This window comes from Puma concolor, chromosome B1 (assembly GCF_028749965.1).
Source record: "Puma concolor isolate L17-30 chromosome B1, mPumCon1.1.hap2, whole genome shotgun sequence".
NCBI classification, from domain to species: domain Eukaryota; kingdom Metazoa; phylum Chordata; class Mammalia; order Carnivora; family Felidae; genus Puma; species Puma concolor.
This window is the reverse complement of record NC_141670.1, coordinates 207,318,793-207,334,663: the sequence shown is the minus strand read 5'-3', so window position 1 is coordinate 207,334,663 and position 15,871 is coordinate 207,318,793. Positions and strand designations below refer to the sequence as shown.

The 15,871-nt window shown below is 60.4% G+C and overlaps 1 protein-coding gene across 1 annotated transcript; it reads right to left on the bottom strand.

The window, feature by feature from the left end:
- Positions 1–10,446: 10,446 nt before the first annotated feature.
- SPON2 (spondin 2) lies at positions 10,447–15,203 on the bottom strand. Its single transcript, XM_086705658.1, has 6 exons — positions 14,964–15,203; positions 14,259–14,484; positions 13,782–14,005; positions 13,377–13,568; positions 12,804–12,978; positions 10,447–11,157 (listed from the first exon to the last, which is right to left on the bottom strand). The coding sequence occupies exons 2-6, from the start codon at positions 14,479–14,481 to the stop codon at positions 10,973–10,975; spliced, it is 999 nt and encodes a 332-aa protein (XP_086561784.1). The 5' UTR covers positions 14,482–14,484; positions 14,964–15,203; the 3' UTR covers positions 10,447–10,972.
- Between the last annotated feature and the right edge of the window lie 668 nt (positions 15,204–15,871).

The following is a 15,871-nucleotide window of genomic DNA, read 5'->3' as shown; positions in this document are numbered from 1 at the left end:
GGAGGAACAGAGAGAGAGGGAGACTCCCAGGCAGGCTCCACATGGCATTGCAGGGGCGCAGAGCCCGATGCGGGGCTCAAGCCCACGGACTGTGAGATCATGACCTGAGCCAAAGTCGAGAGTTGGATGCTTAACCGACTGAGCCACCTGGGTGCCCCATTTCCTGGACTATTTTAAAGCACATTCCTGACCAGACGTCATTTTTACCCATCAGGACTTCGATGCACCTCTGACCTGTAAAGACTGAAAAGCCATAAAGCACCACGCTGTTGTGAGCACAGTTGTGATGACCTAACAAAATTGATACGAGTCCTTCCTGCCATCCAGCACCCAGATCATAGTCCGTTCCCCTGATTGGGAGGGTCTCTTTGCCGTTGATCTGTTTGAACCAGCGTCTAAACAGGATCCACACATCGTACTTGATCATGTCTCTTAAATCTTTTGTTCTCTTGGGTCCCCCTTCCTCTCAGCCAGCCATTTTTCTCCCAATAATTCACTAGAAACAAGGTTGCATGGCTCAGAGCGACCTACATGCCAGGTGTAGGATTGACTCAGCACAGCACACACCCCACACGCACATGAATCTCCCAGGGCCGCTGGGACGGGCGCCTCTGGGTTCTGGATTCTGGGCCCCATACTGCCGCTGTGGGGCCTCGTCTGCATGGTGAGGCTTTTTTTTTTTTTTAATGTTTATTCATGTTTGAGAGACAGAGCATGAGCAGGGAAGGGGCAGAGAGAGGGAGACACAGAATCCGAAGCAGGCTCCAGGCTCCGAGCTGTCGGCACAGAGCCCGACGCCGGGCTCGAACTCACCGACCGTGAGATCATGAGCTGAGCCGAAGTCGGACACTCAACCGACTGAGCCACCCAGGCGCCCCCGCACTTGTCTTCTTGAATCCTCTCGCTGCACCCTTCGTAGCCTTCACCGTGTGAGTGCTTCACTGCCGGGGCTGAAGTAATTCCCAGGCACGTTCTTCTCTTTGATGCTACTGTAAATGAAACTGGTTCTGTGATTTCCTTTCAGATCGTCCATTGTTCACGTGCAGAAACGCAGCTGATTTTTGCGTGTTGACTCTGCGTCCCACCCGTTTGCTGCAGTCATACTTAGTCCTGAACGTTGTGCTTGTGTGTCATCTTTGGGACTCACACATAGAAAATTATACGACAGATGACTTCACTTCTGCCTTCCCAGTGTGGATGACGGCTTTTTTCTGCTCTGACCGGAGCTCCCAGGACCGTGTTGAACGGAAGCGGTAAAAGCAGGCATCCCTACCTTATTCCTGATCTTAGAGGAAAAGCTTTAACTCTCACCATGAGTAGGATGCTTCCTGTGGGTTTTGATATATGGCTCCAATGATGTGGGACAGTTTACTTCTATTCCTAGTTTTCTGAGTGTTTTTATCATGAACTTTTGTCAAATGCTTTGTCTACATCAGCTGAGATGATCACGTGGTTACCCCCTCCACTCTGTTGAGGTGACGTATTACACTGATCAATTTTCACATGTTGACCCTCCTTCCATCCCAGGAGTAAATCCCACTTGGTCATGGTGTGAAGTCCTTTCAATATATTGCTGAATTCTGTTTGCTTGTATTTTGTTGAGGATTTTGCATCAATGTTCATAAGGGATGTTGGTCTGTAGTTTTCTCACAGTGTTCCTGTCTGGCTTTGGTAACAGGGTAATTCTGGCCTCGTAGGATGAGTTGGAAAGTGTTCCAAATTGTTTTGGAAAAGTCTGGGAAGGACTGGTGTCAATTCTTCTTTAAATATTTGACAGAATTCACCTGCGAAGCCGACAGGTCCTGGGCTTTCCTCTGCTGGGAGATTTTTGATTAGTGATTCAGTCTCCATACCAGCCGTAGGTCTATTCAGACTTCCTGTGTCCCTGTGACTTAGTCTCAGCAGGTTCTGTGTTTCCAGGAATTTGTCCGTTTCATCTAAAGGGATCTGATTTGTTGGTGGACAACTGTCCACAATACTTTCTTACCATCCTTCCGATTTCTGTAGAATCGGTGATAATGTTCCTGCTTCGTTTCTGGTTTTGGTAATCTGAGACTTCTCTCTTTGTCTCTCAGTCCATGTATAGCTAGAGGTTTGCCAACTTTGTTGGTCTTGTCAAAGAGGCAGCTTTTGGTTTCATGGACTTTCCCTGTTGTTTTTCCATTGTCTGTCTTGTTTATGTACGCTCTCACCTTTATTATTTCCTTCCTTCTGATGGCTTTGGGTGTAGTCTGCTCTTCTCCTCCTAGTTCATTAAGTAGTAAACTTCGGTTCCTGATTTGAAATCTTCTCTGTTTTAAGTGTGTTTGTAGCTATACATCTCCCCTAACTTCAGCATCACCTCCACTGTCTTCCCTAAGTTTTGTTTTGTTGTGTTTTCATCTTCACTTGTTCCTAAGTATTTTCTAATTTTCTTGTGATTTCTTCTTTGATCAATTGATTTAAGAGTGTTGTTACTTAATTTCCACAAATTTGTGAGTGTTCCCGTTTTCCTTCTTATGGACTCCTAACTCCATCCTGTTGCGGTCACAGAAGACACGTCTTTTAAAACCTGCCGAGATTCACCACGCGCTCTGACACACGGTCTGTCCTGGAAGACGGCCGTGTGCGCGAGGAGAACGTGTGCGCTCGTGGCTGGGCGGGCTCTGTGTGTCTGTTGCGTCTGGCTGGTGGCTTGGGTCACGTCCTCTTTCCTGGACTCCTCTTCGGTCTGTTGTTTATCCACCAGTGAGAGTGGGGGGTTCAGGTCACCACCACTGCCGGACTATTTCTCCCTCCGTTCCGTCAGTTTTCGCTCCATATATTTTGATGGTCTGTCGTTAGGTGTGTACATGTTTGTAATTGTTATGTTTTCTTGTGTCGGGATTTCATCAACATGCACCGTCCTTTGTCTCTTGTAACCATTTTGAATTTAAGTCTGTTTTGTCTGGTGTCTCCCTGTTCTCCTTCGGTGACCATTTGCCTGGACTGTGTTTTCCATTCTTTTACTTTCAACCTGTTTGTGCCGTTGGATCTCAAGTGAGTCTCCTGTAGGCAACCTGTGTTTGGATCTTGTGTTTTTATCCATCCTTCCAGTCTCTGTCTTTTAACCGGAGATTTTAACCCACTTACATTTAAGTAATTACGGATAAGGAGGAGGTCCTACCTAGTTCTCTGAGCAACTTTAAAGTCGTTTTTTTAAAGTCTGTGTCTACCGTATCTGCTGTTACACCTTTATCAAGAGGCAGTTCTCGTTGATTTACTTTTTTCCTTTGAATGGGCCATGCTTTCCTGCATCTTTGTATGCCTTGGGATTTTTAGTTGAACACTGGACATTTGCATCTGATAATGTGGTAACTGAAATCAGATCTCCCCCTTCGCCAAGATTTACGTTTTTACTTGGATTGCTGTAGGCCGTCTCTGTGCTGAGGAGCAGCCTGAGGGTAACTTGAGGTCTTCCTGGGTCTTTTTGAGACTTTCCCTGGACATGCAGGGTAACTTCCTAATTTCCCTTATACGTGCATTTGCTTTTGAATGTACTTACCTTTAATATTTAGCTCCCCAAACAGGAAAAAGTGAAAAATAAAAGGGGACTTGGGAGACATGGGTGCTCACCTTTTATATCCCCTGAAAGTTCCTCTGCTGGACGGGAGGGTCTTGCGACACGGGGGGTAGGGGGCGGGGGCGTCAACAGTGGTCCCCGCCTCTGTGTCTGCCTCTCTGTTATTAGAAGCAGCTGTCAGCCATCAGAGAACAAGTCCCCAGTATTTCAAGGACACGGTCTGTTTGCCCGTCTCGGTTGGGGGTGGGTATAGGTAGCTGCTACTGTGCTAAGAGCTGAAAATGGCCACAATTAGCCACAGTTTCCCATCCCAGCCTTCTCCCCTGCAGCCTGTGCCACGCTGCCATCCTCCCTTGTCTCGTGGTGCCTGTGCCCCGGGCAGGACAACGCTAGTCCTTTGACGCGAGGGCACGAGGTCCAGGGCGCGTGTCCTCCGGACGGCACCGCGCACACGCGGCCTCAGAGGGGCGGGAGATACTTCTGTGGGGAAGCATCGGGGAGGCCCCTTCAGCGCTGTTCCCTTGGGATTCCACGTCTTGTTAATTTGAGGACGCACAAAAGCCTTCATCCTTCAAGGGGGTGTTGAGCTCCCAACTCTGGGGTTCCTCTTCCGTGTTTCTCTCAACAGGCTGCAAGTATTATTTGACTGCCTTCTGACTCCCTTTGCTGCTGTTCAGAAGTTTCTGTCATTTCTACCAGATGCTTCTTTCCAGGTGCACCGTCCTCTCGTGCTGGGCCTGCGTCTGGGGCTCAGCGGTTTCGTGTGACACGAACTTGGGCTGCTTTCGTTTGTCCCTTTGGGGATATATTGTGCTTTCTGGCTCCGGAGACACTTTTTTAGTGACTTCTGAAACTTTTGCCTGACTTTCTCTTTGACCACGATCTCTTCTCCAGAATCCCTGTTACATCCTTCAGAGCGTCTCATGTAAAACATTTAGAGCCTCTCGTTGTATCTTCCGTATCTTTTTGCAATTTTCCGTCTCTTTGACTGTGTGCTGCACGCTGGGTGACGTCTGGGGCCGCACCCCCAGCTCGCGAGATCTGGAGCCCTTGCACCTGTGTCCCGCGCTGGGCTTCTTTCCAGACGGATGTTTGTGCCTAATCATCCCTCGCTGGTGGGTCATTTCTCTTGGCCGTTTCTGGCACTTTCATGATCTAGGACCTTGGGCGAATGAGCCCCTTGGGGCCTTTTTTCTGTTTTCAATAGTGAAAAGTGTTGCCCTCGCGGCTTGATTTGATTTGTGGGAGGCCTGAGACCCTCCGGGGAGCTGGGAAGCTTCCTGCAGAGAGATCTGCTTCTGTGCTCCCTTATGCGGAGGGAGGAGGGCCGCGCTGACCTTGAGGGCCTGCTCTGCACTTCCGTTCTGCTCTGCACTTCCGGGGCGGCTGTCTCCTGACTCTGCCCCGGGCCCTGCCTTTCCCAGCTCTTCACGCCCTCACTCGGCCAGCTCCTCTTGGTCCCAGGACCAGTTCGATTGTTTCGATTGTTTGATTGTTTCGTTTGCTTCTTTGTGGCAGCGGGAGGAGGGAAGGGGAGCCCTGTCTCAGATGGAGGTCACGGGGGATTCAGGGTGCGGCCAGGGTGCAGTAGTATGTGTGGGAGGACGACGACCCCCCCCCCCAGGAGTGCCTGGGCAGTCTGAAGTTGGACTTCAGTTCTCAGCCCACCCTCTCTGCGGGAAGACCCCTCCCGGCCCTTCTCAGGGCCTCACCCTCTTGAGTGCTCAGCCCCGGCCCCATCGCCGGCCTGTGGTTGCCGAGCACAGTGGACCGTTCTCGTGGTCCTCCCCTCTCCTGGACGTGCGGGCTCTGTGCCCTGACTCCCCGGGGCCCCGCGCCAGCCGTCCCCTGGGAGCCCAGAGCGCACGCTTCCGGCCACCTCATCTTCCAGCACGAGACAGCAGCGCAGACGCCACAGGAGCCTCAGCAGAGGACCCTCCCTCCCTCGGCCCCTCCCCTCCCTGGGCTGACCCAGCAGGACCACGGGCCACGAAGGGGTCCACGTGGACAGTCCCGGGAGCACCATTAGGTGCTGCTTGCTGAGCATCTGCTGCCTTTACATCAAAACGAACCTTGGGGCGCCTGGGTGGCGCAGTCGGTTAAGCGTCCGACTTCAGCCAGGTCACGATCTCGCGGTCCGTGAGTTCGAGCCCCGCATCGGGCTCTGGGCTGATGGCTCAGAGCCTGGAGCCTGCTTCCGATTCTGTGTCTCCCTCTCTCTCTGCCCCTCCCCCGTTCATGCTCTGTCTCTCTCTGTCCCAAAAATAAATAAAAAAAAAACGTTGAAAAAAAAAAAAAAAAAAAAAAAACGAACCTGGACTTCATCCCCCTCTTACCACTTTGACCACGTCCCTGCGACCCCGGCCTCGCTCTCCTCAGGGTTAGTGCGGCGGTCTCTCACTCTTCCTTATCCTGCCCCTGCCCCTACGCGCTGCTCTCGGAACAACCGGACGACCCCACGCAACGTACGCCGATGAGTTATTTTCTGCTCAGAGCCCTCCCGCGATGGATGCTCCCTCCTCTCTTCACCTCACGAGGAGCAGAAGTCACCCGCTGCCCGGCCGACCGGGCCCTCCTGCGGGACTGCCACTCCCCGTGCGGGCCACACGTGCCTCCCGGCTGCCTCCCCGACACAGCAGGGCCTTGGCCTCTAACTAGTCCCTGCTCGGGACACCGCGAGCCTTCCTCCTGCGCCAGGGCTCTGCTCACAGGGGGGCTCGTGAGTGAGGGTGCCTCTGAACACCTTCCTGGAAGGGCACCCCACCACCAGCAGCAGTGTTCTTTCTGGCCACGGCCTCCTTGCACAGAGCACCTTCTAACGTAGGATTTATTTACCGGCTTATTTTCCATCATCTGCCCGCCTCGAGTCCCCGGGGTGGCTGTCCGCGGTGTGTCGGCAGGGGGCTTCTGCAGAGGCTTCTCCATGCTGACTTGTGCGCTAGAATCTGGAGCATCTCGGGGCAGCAGATGTTCGGACCCCAAAGAACGACACGCATCACCCGAGGGGCCCCGGCCAGCCCCCCGCCCCAGGGCGCCACGGGGAACTCTAGCGGCGTCTGCCCCCCTTTAGTGTCCCGGCGGGGCCTTCCGCCTCCTGCAAATGGCACGTGGCTTTGTCATTTAGCTGGAGTTTCAGTCCACCGTTGCAGATTTAATTCTGTAATCGTGCGAGGGGCTTGGGTCTACGGTATACTTTTGAGTTTTGAGTGCGGGTCTGGAGAACACGGTCAGCATGCTTAATCATGTCCCGTTCATGATAATCCCATCAATGGCTTTGTGGTTCTGATTTTGTAGTTTGCGGTTTCCTCTGATTTAGGGGTCATGCTGGTTTTTCTCAGGTGATTGGTGAGTTTTGATTGTGAGTTCATGTTACTGTGGGAATTCTCTGAGTCCTGAGTCCACAGTGAGGCGTCCAGGGAAGATTTATGCTGCCGCCTTCCGAGTGCCCCAGGGTGTCCCCAAGGCCAGGACTCTTGAAGCAAAACTTGTGATTGTGGGTTTTTCAGATTTCCACTGAAATCTCAGACCTCATGCCGGTGTGACTTTGGGCTTATGTTTAGGAATTGTCAGAGGTAACTTTTTTCTTCTCCGTCAGCAGTCAAGTGCAAGGGAGGCTGTGCCCTCGTGAGGTTGCCTGTTTGCTCGTGCCTGCTCTGGGCAGGTGACCGGCAGAGCCTCCGACGCCCCGGCCTAAAGGGGCGGAGGGCCAGCCGCGTGGTCCCAGGTGCGGCCTGGCTCCTGCCACTCCTTACCTCGGCCTCCAAGAGACCCCCTGCTTTCCACCACCTCGTCAGCCCGTTATGCACACGTGTTGCCTACATCGAAGAGGTGTCCCATTTGCTCTAGTATTTTTAGGTGCTCGGTATCGGGACTCTTGCCAAACAGACAAAGTGAATTGCGTTCTTCGTTCGTCCAGCAGGTATTGGCCATCTGTGCTGTGTGCCCGAGCTGTGCGGGCTGCCACCGTGGGCCTGCCCTCTACCGCAGCCTATTTCAGGGAGCCCTAGTGCCAGCTCCTACCCAAGGGCAGACGCTCGGCTGAGACGCAGGGAGCCGAGCACGTGAGCGGCTCAGGCGCAGCCCCCAGAAGGTCGGACCTCCTTGCGCGGTCCAGGTCCTTCCCGGGCTCTCGGTGGGGCGCGCAGGCTGGTACCCCACCCCTGGAAAGCGCTGGATCATGAAGTATCTCGGTTGTGCCCCAAGATCACGTGTCCAGAGGTCCACGGAGAACATCTGCTGAGAACATTTCACAGGCAAGTCTCCCCTCTTAGCGGATGCCCCCAGTCTATTCAGCAGGACACTGAGGCATCAGCAAGCGTCTGAGGTATTGGCTGAGAATCTACACCCCGCTGGGGGAGAAATGGGTCACGGGCAACTGCTTTCACTGCTTCCTCCCCTAGGTCAAGGGTCAAGGTGACCGTTTGGATCTAAATCTGTTCTGGAGAGAAGGATGGGTCCAAGGAGGGAAGCAACAGTAGAGGGTGGAGGGGTCTGGGTCAAGCTCACAGACAGGGGTGTCAGGGAGTAGGGGACGGCCATCAGAGAGAAGGGGACGGGGCATTGCCGGCCGGGGGGGGGAGGGGCTGGGGGGGCCATCAGACCTCCTGTCAGTTAAAGGGCAAGGACAGAGAGCATGGAGCGTGGACCCCGGGTGCCATAGCACGGTAGACATGGAGCCCACGCCAGCAGCGGAGGGGGTCTCCCATGCGGAAGGAACGCTGGGAGCGGGAAACGGGGAGAATCCTGTCTAGGCATGTGGCTACGCAGGGCACACAGGAGCAGGAGGTCTCAGTGAGGAGGGGAGGCCACGAGAAACACCCTCGGGATGGGAGAGAGACCTCGGCTGCCAAGCGTGACCGAGTAGGGGACAAGAGGAGAGCGTTTGCAGGGTTGGCACCGAGTGAGTGCAAGGCTGGGTGTGGTGTCCCACACTAGGTACTCCTATGGGGTGTGGGTGGCTCGTCAGCGGGAGGTCTGGGCATGTGGGGGTCCAAGACTGCCACTGAGACAGAGTGGACAGGGGAGGTGGCAGCCGGAAGGTGTGATCTTGATAAAATGGAGAGACAGAGGTGAGAAGGGTTTCTACATGGAAGTGTAGTGACCAAGAACTGGCAGGAGCATTGAGGGGGCAGGGACAAGAGTGGGGAGGTGGGAGGAGGGGAGGGAGGTGGACGGGATGGGGGAGGGGGGAGGAGGGGAGGGAGGTGGATGGGGGGAGGGGGGAGGAGGGGAGGGAGGTGGATGGGAGGGGGGAGGAGGGGAGGGAGGTGGACGGGAGGGGGAGGGGGGAGGAGGGGGGAGGGAGGGGGAGGGGGAGGTGGGAGGAGGGGAGGGAGGTGGACGGGAGGGGGAGGGGGGAGGAGGGGAGGGAGGGGGAGGTGGGAGGAGGGGAGGGAGGTGGACAGGAGGGGGGAGGGGGGAGGAGGGGAGGGGGGTGGATGGGAGGGGGGAGGGGGGTGGATGGGAGGGGGGAGGGGGGAGGGAGGTGGATGGGAGAGGTGGGAGGAGGGGAGGGAGGTGGACGGGAGGGGGAGAGGGAGGAGGGGAGGGAGGTGGATGGGAGGGGGGAGGGGGAGGAGGGGAGGGAGGTGGACGGGAGGGAGGTGGACGGGAGGGGGGAGGGGGAGGAGGGGAGGGAGGTGGACGGGAGGGGGGAGGGGGAGGAGGGGAGGGAGGTGGACAGGAAGGGGGAGGGGGGAGGAGGGGAGGGAGGTGGATGGGAGAGGTGGGAGGAGGGGAGGGAGGTGGACGGGAGGGGGACGGGAGGGGGGAGGTGGGAGGAGGGGAGGGAGGTGGATGGGAGAGGTGGGAGGAGGGGAGGGAGGGGGACGGGAGGGGGAGGGGTGAGGAGGAGAGGGAGGTGGATGGGAGAGGTGGGAGGAGGGGAGGGAGGTGGACTGGAGGGGGAGGGGGGAGGAGGGGAGGGAGGTGGATGGGAGAGGTGGGAGGAGGGGAGGGAGGTGGACGGGAGGGGGAGGGGGGAGGAGGGGAGGGAGGTAGATGGGAGGGGGGAGGGGGGAGGAGGGGAGGGAGGTGGATGGGGGGAGGGGGGAGGAGGGGAGGGAGGTGGATGGGAGGGGGGAGGGGGAGGAGGGGAGGGAGGTGGATGGGGGGAGGGGGGAGGAGGGGAGGGAGGTAGATGGGAGGGGGAGGGGGGAGGAGGGGAGGGAGGTGGACGGGAGGGGAGGGGGGAGGTGGGAGGAGGGGAGGGAGGTGGATGGGAGAGGTGGGAGGAGGGGAGGGAGGGGGATGGGAGGGGGAGGGGGGAGGAGGAGAGGGAGGTGGATGGGAGAGGTGGGAGGAGGGGAGGGAGGTGGATGGGAGGGGGGAGGGGGGAGGAGGGGAGGGAGGTAGATGGGAGGGGGGAGGGGGGAGGGCGATGGACAGACAGGATGGTGGGAAGGGAGGGGGAGGAGGGGGGTGTGGGCAGGAGGTAGGAGGAAGGGAGGGAGAGTGATGGATAGACAGGAGGGGGGAAGAAGAGAGGAGGTGGGTGGTTATTGGATCCGATTCCGCATGTGTCCAAGCAAGAGGAAAAATGTTCTGGTCCCAAGGAATGGAGAGCCGGCCTTCCCCATTTCCTGGCTGTTCCTTGAGGGACTAGCCCAGCCCCAGGGCTCAGGGACCCACCGAGGATCCGTGCCAGTAGGATGAGGTTGGGACGTGCGACCTCAGTCGAGGGTTCAGGAGGGTGCCCAGTGAGCCCTGAGGGCATCTCCGGGAGGCCATGGGCCTTGGTGGTGAGTGTCCGGGGCAGGGACAAGCTGCCGGCAGGGGCACGCAGTGCTGCCCTTGTGAAGTCTCGGGGAGTGGGGGGGCCCTACTCTGGGGGCAGGAGCACGGCCCCGTACCTGCTCACGGTGCCCTTCCCAGGGCCCTTCCCGGAAATGTGAGACGAGGGCCCCTGCGGTCATGAAACAGTCTTTATTCAAGTGCAGGGAGATCGGTCATACGACAACGCCAAGGTGAGGGGTCAGCGCCTGCTCTCCTTTATGCACCTGACCTGCGTGGCCTGCCGAGGCAGCCTGGCTGAGAGGGGCAGGCAGGGGTGTGGGCGCCTGGGAGGGCAGGTCCGAGGTATGTCATGCACGTGTGGCTTGGGGCTCTGGGCCTGGGGTGCGTGGCTCTCCTGCAGGTGGCCCAGTGGGCACCATGTACAAGTCGTCTGCGTGCAAGATGGCCTTGAACTATGGTGAACAGGGCAGGACACGGTTTACAGCAGAGACTCACCCACGAGAGGGGACCTCAGGACCGGGCGCCAGAGAGGAAAGCTTGCGGAAAGGAGGCGCCTCTCTCGCCGTCCTGCTCCAGCAGCCCGAGGCACGTGTGTCAGCGGTGGAGCTCAGAGGGGTGATGGACGAAGCCCCGCCTGGCCCGCTGCACAACCAGGCTGGGCCACCACGTGGGGTCGAGGGGCCCGGGGCTCTGGTCTCAGACGCAGTTGTCGGGGACGCACTCCGCCTCCTCCTCCAGCTCGGGGCAGGGCGTCCCGTGGTTGGCAGGCTGCACGCGGACGTAGCGAGTCCTGCTCTTGGCCCCCAGCTTCCCGCAGGGACCCCCACACAGCCCCCAGGACGACCACAAGGAGACTTCGCAGTCCAGCGGCGTTTCTGGACCTGGACCGAGCACAGGAGAGGCCGTGAGCATGCGTGTGAGGTGCTTTGTGGCAGAAGGGGACCCCCGGGCGTGTGTTCGGTGCACAAGACCAGCTCCCACCTTCAGAGTCGTGAGGGGTGCTCGATTTTATCGGCGTGGTTTAGAGCAGGTTACAAACCCACCGATCGCACCGCCCAGGGAAAACCACTAAGATGCCTCGAGGGAGTAGGGGGCGCCTGGGTGGCGCAGTCGGTTAAGCGTCCGACTTCAGCCAGGTCACCATCTCGCGGTCCGTGAGTTCGAGCCCCGCGTCGGGCTCTGGGCTGATGGCTCGGAGCCTGGAGCCTGTTTCCGACTCTGTGTCTCCCTCTCTCTCTGCCCCTCCCCCATTCATGCTCTGTCTCTCTCTGTCCCAAAAATAAATAAACGTTGAAAAAAAAATTTTAAAAAAAGAAAAAAAAGATGCCTCGAGGGAGCATTTCTGCGTCCACTGTCCGGGACTCTGGGAGGCCAACTCTGGCCCCTGGGGGCAGGGGGGACCCCGTGTTGAGAGATGTTCTGAAGGCAGCACAGGCTGGCCGGGGTCTCCGCTGCCCGCGGTGCTGGCTTTCAGAAGGCGACTGCGGTGGGGGCTCCCCTTCACCACCCACACCATCCCCTTCGCCAGGGAGGGCGCAGAGAGATCCCTTTAGTGGAATGTCCTGCCCTGTCAGCTGTGACATGGGCCACACACAGGCACAACACTGACAGGGGTCTCGGTCACGAGTGTCAAAGGCTTTCCCTTGCAAATGTTGGGCAAGAGTTAAATCTTTAGTCTAGAGTTTGAATCAACTAAATCCCAAATCTCTCAGAACCCCCACTGTCCTGCACCAAATGCGCAGAACCCCCAGAACCCCATCTGTTATCTTGTACTGAATGCTCTGACCCCCTGTAATCTTGTACTGGACACTCTGAGCCCCCAGACCCACGTCATCTTGTGCTCGATGCACGGAACCCCTGGGACCCACGTCGTCCTACACTGAGTGCTCAAACCCTGGTGTTTGAGTTTGCTCACAGACAGTGGCTCATATGACTCAGAGTGGGGCACCCTAAGCCCATCTGAGCAGTGACCTGGTCTGACTCCGTCCCCTGCACCCCTGTGCACCCCATGGGTGGCCTGGCCCCACCTGGCTAAGGGCACATCACCCCCAGGAATCCGGCTTCCAATTCAGCACCTTTCTCCATCCTGTCGCCTCATCTCAAGTTGGGACTTCCGGGGTGTGTCCTGTGGGCTGGGCACACAGCGGGGCCTAGTCCCTGGATTACCGGCCCTCCAGGGGTTGCGTGCAGGTGACCGGCGTGGCCTTGGGAAGTAGCTCGTGTTGAGGTGTTGTCGCTGCCGAGTCACAGATGGTGACTCTTGGGCGGTTTCTAGCCCCTTAGGACACTTTGCTGTTTGTACCCGGTGGCCACTCACCATTAAGGGTTATTCCGCAGCTGAGACCTAAGGGCCTCACGCTTGGGGCTCCATATTGGCGGCTGCCTGGTCACGGTCCCTGCGTGACCCGCACACCTGAATGGTGCTTCCGCCCTGTGCAGCCAGTGGGACGTCAGGGCCCCCCCCCCCGGAGTCGGAGCACTCGCACCCGGGATCACGGGCGCGCCGGCCGGGCACCTGCAGGCTCACCTGAGAGGCTGTCCGTGATCTCATTGCCCCCGCCCAGCGGGCCTGGGGGGGGCAGCACGAAGGTCCTGGGATTCTGCCGGAGTCGCACCAGGGTCACTCTGGCGATGGGGGGCAGGGACTTCAGCCGGGGGTAGTAGAAGGAGTTTGCCGGGTGGCTGGGAGAGGAGGACGTTATCTGTGGGGAGAGCAGGGGTCTCAGCACAGGAGAACGCGCAGCACACGCTTGCAGTGGGCGGGCCCAGGCGCTGGAGCGTCGGGTGGGGCGGGGTCAGGAAACCCCGCCCCCTCCGAAGGCCGCTGGCTCCTGGGGGCGGGGCGCGTGGCCTCAGGCTGCGTAGGCTCCGAGGGGTGGCGCAGGCTGCGTGGACCGGGGGCGGGGCACAGGCTCTGGGGGTGCGAGGCCGCAGGCTGTGTGGAAGGGGGGTGGGAGGCCGCAGGCTGGGAATCAACCAGGAAGGGCTGGGCCCTCCTCCCCGACCTGCGGGCCCCCTGCAGACGGGGCCGTCTTCTAGTGGGGGGGGGGGGGGGTGTCCAGGGCCAGCAGGGCTCTCGTCCCGTCCCTCACCTCCTCACCTCCGTCACCGTGTCCTGCGGGATGGTGGCGAAGTTGGGGGAGGAGAAGGTGAAGCCGCTGTCCGTGCCAGCGTCGTAGGGGTACAGGTCGACCTCGACCTGCTCCCTCCAGCGGTCCCCGTCACACAGGTCCAGACTGTCCACGCCCACGAACCAGTCGGGGCTGGGCACGATTCGGACCACGAAGGAAACCTGCAGGGGCGGGGTGGGGGGGACGGGGGAGGGCGCTTAGCGACCCCCTCCCCCGCAGCCCCGCCCCGGCCCCCCGGGACCACGAAGGACACCTGGGGGGGCGGGGCGGGCGCTTAGCGAGCCCCCACCGCCACGAAGGACACCCTGGGGGGCGGGGCGGGCGCTCAGCGAGCCCCCCCCCCCCCCCCCCGCTCCCCGCGGCCGCCGGCTCACCAGCGAGTGCCTGGCGTGGGCCTCCAGCTCGGCGGACGTGTGCCCGGTGCCGCTGGGCACGGCGGGCGCCGAGAACACCTCGTGCACGCTCTGCAGCTTCTCTCCCGCCGCCTCCAGCTCCCGCATCAGCGCCCAGGCCTCGCCCCGCTCGGCGAAGTCCCTCAGCCCGTCGCTCACGTACTGGTTCTTTCTCCACATGCTGTAGTCCGAGCTGTGCGCCGCCCCTGCGCGTGCGGCCGGCGGGGTGAGCCGACGCCGGGCCACCGGGGCACCGCGCAGGGGCCACTCTGGCCGCCCCCCCTGCCGCCCCCCCCGGGCCCCGCCATCCAGCAGTCGGCCCGGCGCTGAAGGCAATGGGATGGGAGTGCCCCCCCCCCCCCCAGCTGCGAAGTGTGGTGCAGCTGTCGTGTGACCGGCCCCTCCAGGAGGGGGGCCGCTGCTGGACAGGCAGGAACGGGCGGCGGGGGCTGCGCTTACCCAGCAGGGACGACCACTGTGCGGGGGGCCGGAACAGGGGGTACTGCTTGGGGAAGGCCGTCTGGCTCCACTTGCCCGTGAAGGTGAGGCTGTACTTGGCCAGCGGTCGGGCTGTGCAGACAGACTCCGCCCCCAGCGGCTGGCTCGCCGCGGACCCCAGTGTGGCCAGGAGGAGAGCCCAGAGGGCCCTGCCCCAGGTGGTGGCCTGACTTGGGGCTCCCATGACCTAGGAGCGGAGGGAGAACCCGGCACTCCGGTCCCGCTGGTCCCGGGAGCAGGGACCTCCGGAGTGCAGCGCCCCCCCCCCCCGTCCCCCCCCCCCCCCCCAGTATCCCTGCCCGCTGCCCCACCCCGGGGCTCGGGCTCAGGCTCAGACCCCATCCCCGAAAGCAGCTGTGTCCGGTTACAGGCGGATTCCGGGCGCCCCTACGGGAGGCCGGGCGCCTGGCAGGTTTGGAGCCCGGGCTGGGTTGCGCCAGCAGCCCGCTCTGCAGCCGCGGGGATCCCCGAGCGCCACTCCTCAGGGCTGCCGTCAGAGGGAGTCCCGGGAGCCGGGAGGGGAAACTTTGGGCTCGCTGCGCCCAGAACTATACAGCAAACTCACGCCTCCGTCTTGGGGTGCTGCTAGCTGCTGCACCCGGGGAGGAGCCCGGAGGCCCGGCGTCTCCGGATGGGGACAGAGGCGCACGCGCACGCAGTACTCACCCAGCAGGCGCGGCCGGAGGGCGGGTGGCGGGGGTGCGGGCAGCGGATGGTCGCGGCAGGGGCCCCGAGCTGCAGTTCACACGCAGGACAGCGCCCGGCTGGCCGGTGAGGCCCGGGCCCTGCACCGCAGCTGCGGAGCCGCGGAGAGATCTGCCGCGGAGAGGGGAGAGGGGAGAGGGGGCGCCTCGACCTCGGCCCGCCCTCGCTCTGAGGCTGAGCAGATGCTTCTCTGGCGCTGAGGTCACTCTCCTCCCGCGGGCGCCTGCCACTTGCCGCACCCCTTTCTTTGTCTTTCCCTCCCGCCTCCCCGCCCTCCTCTCCTCTCCCTCCCGCTCCCCCTTCCCAACACACCCTCCTTAGTGTCTCCCTGGAGGTGGAGGTGGGGGGCGGGGGTGGCCAGCGTGAGGGTGGCCACCCTCAGGGCAGGGTGGGGACCTGAGGGACCGCATTCCTGGCCCCACATTAGTCCACGTGCCTGCCGGAGAGGGGCTGGAGAAGTGGGGGCTCCCAGCTCGGGGATCCCTGGCCTTGGGGCGCTGCGTTTTGGTGAACACAGCCCGTCAGAGTAGGAGGCCGCTGTCCACGCCGCTGGCGGGGGGCCTCCTGATGCCCTCCCTCCAGAGGGGAGTCAACCCCGTGGGAAGGGTGGTCCCACTTCCAGAAAGACTGGCTGGGGCAGGGAGGCGGCCCACGGGGGTGCCTGGCTAACAGACTCTGAAGGTGGTCACTGCCCGCTGTCAGGAAAGTAGAGCCCTCGTCAGGGGCCTGGGAGCAGAAGGGGAGCCAGCATTGCGGGGACGCCCAGGGGGCGTCTGAGCTCCAACAGAGAGCTTTTTGGAAGCTTGTTAATATTTCACACATGTGGGGAGGGATGGAATAAATAGAATCAACCAGAATAGAATGCAAAC